This window comes from Agrilus planipennis, unplaced genomic scaffold (genome assembly GCF_000699045.2).
Source record: "Agrilus planipennis isolate EAB-ADULT unplaced genomic scaffold, Apla_2.0 scaffold343, whole genome shotgun sequence".
Lineage (NCBI taxonomy): Eukaryota > Metazoa > Arthropoda > Insecta > Coleoptera > Buprestidae > Agrilus > Agrilus planipennis.
The window spans coordinates 117,181-126,129 of NW_020439179.1; the positions used below are offsets into that span (position 1 = coordinate 117,181).

General features: G+C 36.8%; 2 protein-coding genes across 2 annotated transcripts; one reads left to right on the plus strand and one right to left on the minus strand.

Moving 5' to 3' along the window:
* The first annotated feature begins 4,243 nt into the window (after positions 1–4,243).
* Positions 4,244–5,692, plus strand: LOC108742640 (zinc finger protein-like 1 homolog). Its single transcript, XM_018477913.2, has 5 exons — positions 4,244–4,440; positions 4,497–4,608; positions 4,665–4,858; positions 4,946–5,205; positions 5,349–5,692. The coding sequence occupies exons 1-5, from the start codon at positions 4,339–4,341 to the stop codon at positions 5,557–5,559; spliced, it is 879 nt and encodes a 292-aa protein (XP_018333415.1). The 5' UTR covers positions 4,244–4,338; the 3' UTR covers positions 5,560–5,692.
* A 174-nt stretch (positions 5,693–5,866) lies between these two features.
* LOC108742639 (D-beta-hydroxybutyrate dehydrogenase, mitochondrial) lies at positions 5,867–8,149 on the minus strand. The gene is made up of 4 exons (XM_025978049.1): positions 7,930–8,149; positions 7,291–7,857; positions 7,083–7,235; positions 5,867–6,585 (listed from the first exon to the last, which is right to left on the minus strand). Exons 2-4 carry the CDS (start codon positions 7,730–7,732, stop codon positions 6,068–6,070), a joined length of 1,113 nt encoding a protein of 370 aa, XP_025833834.1. The 5' UTR covers positions 7,733–7,857; positions 7,930–8,149; the 3' UTR covers positions 5,867–6,067.
* Between the last annotated feature and the right edge of the window lie 800 nt (positions 8,150–8,949).

Below are 8,949 nucleotides of genomic sequence, written 5' to 3' on the forward strand. Positions count from 1 at the left end.
ATGTATGTAAACTCCAGAATATTTTCATGGAGTCCAATCTTTGCGAGGTATAGTACTTATGCATTTTTTTCGCATTTCATCATTTTTTTGGGAATAAAAATATAGACATACTTGTACTTACATTTTAAAGATGATTTATAATTTGAATTGCAACTGGGAACACAACGACGAGAGGCATTTTGTTAAGAAATAAACAAGAAAATTTACAACTAAAACACACAATCTGACCTAAAACATTTTCACTTCTTTCACATAATAGTTCTGCAATTAAAAACTGCATCCAAAGGTATTAATCACTATAACACACTATAATCATCCTTATTGCACATTTACTGCACGATATTTCCGCTAAAATTAAAATATTATAGAACAACGAAAAAACACAACAACTAATGTATTAGTTGTAACTCTCATTAACCGGGAAATCCTGGGACTCCCACAGTGTTGCCAAGTAAACCTTCAGCATGGCTTGTAAGTAGAGACGGCTGTGATTGTACCTAAACGAATCCAAGGTTGAATTCTCAATCAACCAAGTTCAACAAACAGACACCTTAATGTCGTCCTCCGTTGAGTCTGCGAAGTCATCTCCACAGACGCTATTCAGTCTGAACTTGTTAATAAAGGTTTCGCTCTCCGAATGTTAAAAGGTGGAAAAATCTGACAGCTAGTATCCGTCCGTCTCGACAAGTCTTCCCCTAAGTTTAAGTCAATCTACGGTCTCAACGTTAAAGTTGGGCCGAAAAGAGGTACCAACTCCACCGTTGTATGAAATTCTTTCATACCGTCAAAAACTGTCACGCTGCCTGGGTCCTTCTGTGGCCGCAACCATGTAACGGCCGAATGCAAGGCAAAAGACAGGAAAAACTCAAACCCCTCCTGTGCTAACTGTAAAGGGAACCACCGCGCCACCTATCGTGGTTGTCTCAAGGTACCTAAGAAAACCGTACCACCCAAAAAACCCTCCTCTACTCCAGCCCAAAGTCAAACTTTTCGTTCCAAATTTCATTTCCTATAGGAGGGATCGTGGAAACTCCCGAGGCGGTGGCATAGCCATCCTCGTCAAGAACTCTCTAAAACACAGGCCTATCTCTTTGGCCACTAATTCATTCGAAGCAGTTAGCGTTGAAGCGTTAGCTAACTTCCGGCCCCCTAAATATTTCGGATTTCCCTCCCTCCTCCCATCTAACTTCTCGACCATCGGCGCAGGCTACCTCAATGCCAAACACCCCTCCTGGGGCTGCCGACACACTAACAAAAAAGGCATTTCCCTTCTTTCCTCGACATCAACCTCGCCGTTGAAGCGGCCACAGATCCTACGTACATCCCCGCCCCCCACAATCAACTTCCTGACATTATTGACGTCTTCATCTTAGAAAATATCACTCATTCTGCCGAACCCACCGTTTTTGACCTTCCAGCACTAATAGAAATCGGCCCCCAAACCTTAAAACCTCGCTAGAGTTGCTATGTCTCCGCTACACTCTCGATACATTCTCCTTCAAGTGCACTTCAATTTGCACAATAGCAGAACTAGACTAAGCAGTCAATCTCCTTCCAAACGAGATCACTACCGGCATCAAGCTCTCCACGACCTCCCGCCCCTCGTCCGTGATCTCGCACACCGCGTCGAACTAAATACCTTCCAATGAGAACTTAAAACTCGCCTAACCGAATTTCATAGCGGCAACATCGACAATTATATCGCTCATGCCGGAACACATCCAAAAAGCACTTGGAAAGTGCTCAGCTCTCTTCGAAACAGAGCCCCACACCTCCTACCGTTCAAACAAAATGCCTCCATATCCAAAACTTTGTCCCAATCGTTTCCGACTTTAAACACACATCCCCCCATCCTAAAAGTTCTACCGTCAAAACACATAACTGCACTCTGCAACATCACAAACGCTATCATGCGGCTCCACCATTTCCCTCCGTTCTGGAAAGTAGCCACCGTCATCTGTCTCCTTAAAAAAGGGGAGCCCCTCATCCCTCCCTCAAGCTACAGGCCCATTAGCCTGCTCAGTTCGCTGAGCACAGTAGTTGAGTCCATCCTTTTGAATCGGCCTCTCGACCACGTGGTGCGAAACAACCTACACCCCGACTTTCAACACGTTTTCTGCAGACAGCACGGCTACGGCCATCAACTTCTCCGTATTTCCGAATACATTTCTGATAACCTAAACAAGCGCCTACATACTTCCATTATTCTGCTCGACATCCAGCAAACCTTCGATCGAGCTTGGCACGAAGGTCTCATCACCATACTTATCGCCCTCAACATCCCACATTTCCTAATCGGGGTTATCGGTTCCTTCCTCTCTGGCAGAGCCCTCCGTTTCCGCTTTAGCTGTGCTTTATTCCCAAGCAAACACGTTGCGGCTGGTGTCCCACAATGCTCCAAGTTATCACCCCTTCTGTTAAACATTTTCTGCGCAGACATGCCGTCCAATCCCTCGATCGTCACAGTTCTTTACGCGGATGAAATCGCTCTCATAAACTCCGCCCAAACCATTATCTAATAGTGTGCCCCTGCTACTAAATTGGTACCGTACATGGAAATCCTCCATCAAAGAGGCTAAGTCGGAAGAAATTTTCTTCTCAAATAAGACCAGAAAACCTCCTGCCATCACCGTTAACAACCACCGCATCAAATGGAGCAACTTAGTTACTTACCTCAGCGTCGTCTTCGATAGAACACTGACATGGTAAAAGCACATCCTTGCTCCCTATATCAAGGCCCTAGCCACCTTTCTCTCCCACAAGCCCTTCTTCCAAAACTGCTCCTATACCATCCCCATCTGGGGTTGTGCCGATTCCCGCCACCTACAAATTCTTAACCAACCCTGGTTCATCAGAAACATCCAAATTCTGAAAGAAACTGGTCTACCTTCGCTCCCCGAGGCTGCAGCTAGGTTCGCGGTTAATCTCCGGGCCTCAGTGTAAGGTCACCCAAACCCGTCCATCTCGACACTTTCCGACTTCGTCCTTAAACCAAACGACCGTTTTAGAAGGCCCTAGCCACCTTCTCCTCTCAGCTACTTCCCTTCCGCTCATTCCTAGTTTCGCATTTTTAGCGCAAGTGTCCACCCAACTCACCCGAGATTCCCATTTCCACCCAATGCTTCCTTCCCACACCCGGTCCCCTTGCTGCTCCCAACCTCTTCCCATTGAACCTTTCCTGGGATGTATAACCTCCGGGTTTATTTCCCCACTCGAGCAAGGGTTTTAGTCGGTAGGCACTTCGGCAAATCCGACACTAACTCCATTCGGGGGGTGACTTTTGAAGGTTTCCCTATCCTCGAGGAGAAACTAAACAAAAAAAAATAAGATCACATTTCCAATTCTAATTTCTACGATGCAGTTTTCATGGATGTCTTTCCTTTAGCTGGGGTCAAGCTCAGTCTTGCAAATGGTCGAATTCGCCATTCCGACGTCACATCAGGTGGAATGATAGTATGACGATGACGTATGACGGGTTTTCTCTATTATCTATGGGTTTTCTCCTTTAATATTCTATTTAATAATTCGGTACCCAAAGGAATGGTGAGACCTCTGGTGAGGAATGCGCCAAACTGCTGTAAAGGAGGCTTTTGACAGGTAAACATTAGTAGAGAAAAGTATGATGGAGGGTAACCTCGAAAAACCAAAAATTAAAAAAAATAAAGTTTCAAAGAAATATTGTAGTGTAGCGGGATGTCACAATACTTATTCAAGTAATACTTCCAAAGATCAACGTTACTAATCGCATATTTTTCCTTTTTTTTTATTTTAACTCTAACAAATTTTTTGTGTTAAATTAAATTAGTTTCCATTTTATTTTGTTTACCTGTCAAAAACCTCCTTTACAGCAGTTCGGCACATTCCTCGCCAGAGGTCTTACCATTCCTTTGGGTTCTCAATAACTACGAACATTTTCGACATTGAATATTTTGATTAAAAAATCATATTGATACAAAATAAATAAATAGAGCGAAATAATAACAAAATTAATAAAATTTAACATAGAATATATCTTTAACATACAAATAAATGAAATTATAACAATAATAATAAGAGCAGCTATCTTCATTTTAGTCCCTTAACTCTTAGCGGCGGAAAGATGTATTATTAATGTTTCAAATTTTGGGACCATATTTCGTGATTTCACCTCTGTCTAGAGATGGGACGGTTGATGGATATGTTTTTTTCTTATAGACTCTATGGACGTAAGCTAAACGTCAGCTATCATCTATTTTAAATATAGGTTATATTGTTGTATTTAATTGTATATGCGTTATGTGAATACGTGTCCCGTTTGTATTTAACAGTCAATAAATTCTTACAATTATATACAACATAATGGGTTTGTGTAAATGCCCTAAACGTCGTGTAACAAATCAATTCTGTTTTGAACACAGAGTTAATGTTTGTGAATATTGCATGGTTACAAATCATCCAAAAGTAAGAATGGAAGTATGTTGCACAGAAAAACAACTTGGTAAAATTTATTTTTTCAGTGCATCATTCAATCGTATTTGCAATGGCTGCAAGATAGTGATTATAAACCAATATGCGAATTTTGTTCGAAGGAACTTACACTTGAAGATTGCATTAGACTTTCTTGTTATCGTAAGTCAATTAAAATTTATTTTAACTAAAGATTAAGGTACTCAGTTTTTATGTAGACGTTTTTCATTGGTCTTGCTTTGATCAATATGCAAGGAAACTTCCAAGTACCACAGCACCTGCAGGCTATACATGTCCCTCCTGTAAATGTTCATTATTTCCGTCTTCTAATGTGGTTAGTCCTGTAGTTGATGTTTTAAGAGAGAAGCTAGCTGGAGTCAATTGGGCCAGAGCTGGATTAGGCTTACCACTGGTAAAAATTTATTTATTGTAATAATTATTTATTGTAATTGTGCATTAGCACAGTAATGCAAATTAAATATATATTATCTATTTATAGTTATCAGAAGATAGAGAAATCAAGCCATCACCTTCACTGAACAATACATCTCCTGCAATGTCTAACAATATAACTTCAACACCACATTCTGTAGTACATGTTGAAGATCAAATTGCATTTAATAGAAGTAGTGAAGCATTTTCAACTTCATCGAGGAAAATATTCCATGATGAAAAGGAGAACAGAAATTTAACAATTGATCATGATGATGACAAATATAAAAGGAGGCCTGCAGGAGAATGGGTTCGTCGATGGTGGAAGTAAGTCTTTTTCATAAAGCCACTGCTTCCTACTAATTTAAACAAAAATGTAGTTTAAAATGTAAAATTAAAAGTACGTAAAAATACTATTTAGTTTAATAGTCAATTTTACACTATACTACTTACATAAACTAACATATTAGGAATATGGCAACTACTCATCCGTTAAGCAGGAGTGGTGGATCCATTTATAAACGTTATTGTATGTTGGCGATATTACTAGTGCTGGGAATCACCGTAATACTATTAATCATGTCACGACTAGGAAGATACACAACAGAAAATGATCCAAACTTTGACCCCTTGCATAACTCACAAATTCGTGTAGAAGATGGAAAGCCACATTCCGTATAATGTGATAATATGGTATGATTAAACTTTATTTTATTATCTTGTAATTATTAAGTATCAAAAGTTATTTTTTTCTGAAACGTTTATTTACTGATGTTATTTCAAACTCTATAAATAAAAATGTTTTTATAGTACATTACTTTGTTTTAAAAATACATATATCCTACAAAATTTTATGGATCTGCAATTGATATCTGATATTGCCATGAAAATGCTAATTATACTCCTTAGGAAAAATATGTCAATTAATATAACATATCCAGATGCTTACTGCATGTCCGATTCTCTCAAAAAGCACAAAATCAATATATACAGCATATTAAAGCCTGTTTATATTTATTTTAATTACTTAAATATACACAATAAAAGATTTAAGCTGAACTATTCTTCGCAAAATTATAAAGAAAACAGGTTTACAAATGATTATTGTAGAGAAAAGGAATATACGCAAGGTAAGAAAAAAAAAACAAAGTAATCTTTATTTAAATAATCAAATCTCTAATTTTCAATTTTATTTTATATTTTTATCAGACTTTTCAAATGCAGGCACTTGCATAAAACGGACTATAAACAAATCTCTAATGTATGATGTTGGACTCCATTTAAACAATAAATGATACAATTTATAGTTTAATGGTTCATTAATGTACTTTGCTTTAGGCGATACATGTAAAATAGCTTTTTCCAATTCTTCATATAATCCGAAATCGTCAATTTTCTTTGGGGATTTAGGCTTACTTAACTGGTTCAGGTAGCTGTTGTATTTTACAAAGTAATTTTTATAAAACATTTGCTGCTCTTGTGTCAAATTTTGATACATCTCATTGCAGTTATTTTGATGGCTCATCATAATATTACTTTGAGCAATAAAAGATCCGGGTATAAAGTTTATCACTTTAACGCCATATTTTTTTAACTCCAAGCGAATACCATCGTTCCATGATGATAGTGCTGCTTTTGTGGCCCCATAAACAGATAACCCCGGTAAACATGCTTGTGCACAATGACTAGTAACTGTAATTACTCTTCCTGGAGAATAAAAACCTTTGTCACCTTTCACAGTACCCTTACTGTTATCACACATTTAGAATTGATCTAAAGACTGAAGTTTAAAAAAGGAATACCCTCCAGTTGACTTTAAATTGACTATAGATTTGATGATAGATAAAAGAATTTTTACCGATCCGAAACCAGAACAGGAATCTTTTCTTCCAAGATGATAGCTTAAAAATATATTTCTGAAAAGGAAACCCCTTATAGGTAGGTGTTTGCTTCAAATTTTTTCCAGATAGTGTTCTTTAGGAATTATATATCTGATTATATTGAAAATAATAGCTGTATGAGGGAATTATTAACAACCTTTCGGATTTCAATCACCAAAAATCCTTTTAGGTATCATCATCTAGTCTACAAGGGAGTATGTTGTGAAGATTTGAAGCCAATCGAAGGGCGTCATTTCTCAGAATTCTAGTCGATTTGAGTTAATAAACATAGTTTCTCCATATATTTTATAATAATTGACTCACCTTTGTATCTTCTTAATAGAGGACAGAAGGCTCTTGTTAAATTTAATGTCCCCAATAAATTGACTTCTACCTGCTGCCGAATAAGTCTTTCTGTTTGCCATTCAAATTCTGCAAACACCATTACTCCTGAATTATTTATTAAGGCCCACAGCTCTAAAAATTTTACTATGTTAAAAACTGATTAACTACCTCTTTAAATAATTCTTACTATAATCTTTGTTTTCATCAAGATATTGCACTGTGCTGTCTACAGCAACATTAATAGAAGAAATGTCTGTTAGATCTAAATGGACATATCTTATTTTATTTCCAAAAATTTTACGTAATTCAATGGCACCATCCGAATTTAAATTTAAAAGCCCAGCGATTACTGTAAAACCTTCCTCACAAAGATGTTGGGCTATGGAAAAGCCCAGTCCAGAGTCACAACCAGTAATAAATACCACTTTGTCTTTTGTTGGTTTATCCAACTCGTCATTATAAAAAACATAAATTAAACAAGTAGTGGTAAGGCTTGCTGCAAATACGTTTCTGAAGAAATTATTTTGAAAACCTTTCACTAACAAGTAGCCAACACCAACAGCACCAGAACTTACAGCTATAAACATTTCTAAAATACAGTGGCCTGCTGATGAAAACACATTTCCCATTTTGTGTTTTTTTTTTTAATACCAGTTGTCAGAAAGGCAAACAAAATTCAAATCCGTGGATCTCGTTTAACCTTACTTTACATATCATTAGTAATCTTGATCACGAAACATTTATACCCATTAATCTTTGCAAACATTTTGAATAAATATTAGTGCCATCAGTTATGTCTGTCAGCCATTGAATTTGTAATTCTTACCATTCTTTTACTAGTCTAATTTTAAAGTTAAAATCACTGTTTGAAAACCTCGGAATACAAATAAAGCACTCATCAACAATAGCATAAAATTTAAAATTGACATTTCGTTTCTGCGTTTCCGTCATTCACGAGAGACCTATGAGGTAAACTGGACCCCATAATACTTTTCAAAGTTTAAATTTCTCTAATAGTTTGCTTGTAATTGTTCGTCAATAACAATCATTTGTTCATATTTAATGTATATCAAAATAAAATCAATATATTGACAAATTCGCGATTAACATTAATTGTTATAATCAACTTTAGGCAACAGTTTAAAAAATTTAGTGATATTTTCTCGTTTTGAATTTTGAAATTAATCCACTCGGTTATATTTTTTATAAAAATCGCCTCTGCACGAGCCAATAGTACTCAAAAGATACTGATACGTTGAAAAATCCTTTTCTACTCGGTTAGATTTTTTATAAAAACCGCTTCGGCATGTACCAACTGTACATACTCAAATTAAGGAGATTCAGTAGTACACGCGCCGTTGAGTAAAAACATGCTTATCGGTTCTAGATATCATGAGTTTAATATTTGGAACAGAGGTTTGAAATTTTATAGTAAGATAGATAAAGCTTTGTTCAAAGGCTTGTCGAAGGCCATTTTTTAATTTTTTAATTTCTATTGAAAATACGTGTCCTACAAGAAGCATCAACTTTAAGCACTTCTAAAAGCTTTTAATGACCATATTATTGAAATCCAAAAACGCACCGAGTTAGTGTGAACCTTTGTCTGTTCCATTCAAAAAATTAGATATTTATCTCGCAGCGTTAAATCACAATGTTTAGAATAGGAACCTATGTTTTCGGAAAAAATCATACTAGGCACGAGCGGTCTATTGCGGTCAATACCCTTAATAAATGACAACGAATCCTTTTTTGTTTACCGATTGCAATCGCGAATAATGAAATTTTTAACCGCGAATACAGGAACTGAGTTGCAATTTTTTCACCCGCGAATAATGAAAACGCGAAG

Bases quoted from the DNA above. Each gene is read 5' to 3' on its own strand.
- LOC108742640 (XM_018477913.2), top strand. From the start codon at position 4,339: ATGGGTTTGTGTAAATGCCCTAAACGTCGTGTAACAAATCAATTCTGT. The intron at 4,609-4,664 runs GTAAGTCAATTA...GTTTTTATGTAG, and splicing joins CATTAGACTTTCTTGTTATC to ACGTTTTTCATTGGTCTTGC. The intron at 5,206-5,348 runs GTAAGTCTTTTT...CTAACATATTAG, and splicing joins TGGGTTCGTCGATGGTGGAA to GAATATGGCAACTACTCATC.
- LOC108742639 (XM_025978049.1), bottom strand. From the start codon at position 7,732: ATGGGAAATGTGTTTTCATCAGCAGGCCACTGTATTTTAGAAATGTTT. The intron at 7,236-7,290 runs GTAAGAATTATT...TAAAATTTTTAG, and splicing joins TGATGAAAACAAAGATTATA to AGCTGTGGGCCTTAATAAAT. The intron at 6,586-7,082 runs GTGAGTCAATTA...TTTATTCTCCAG, and splicing joins TCTATTAAGAAGATACAAAG to GAAGAGTAATTACAGTTACT.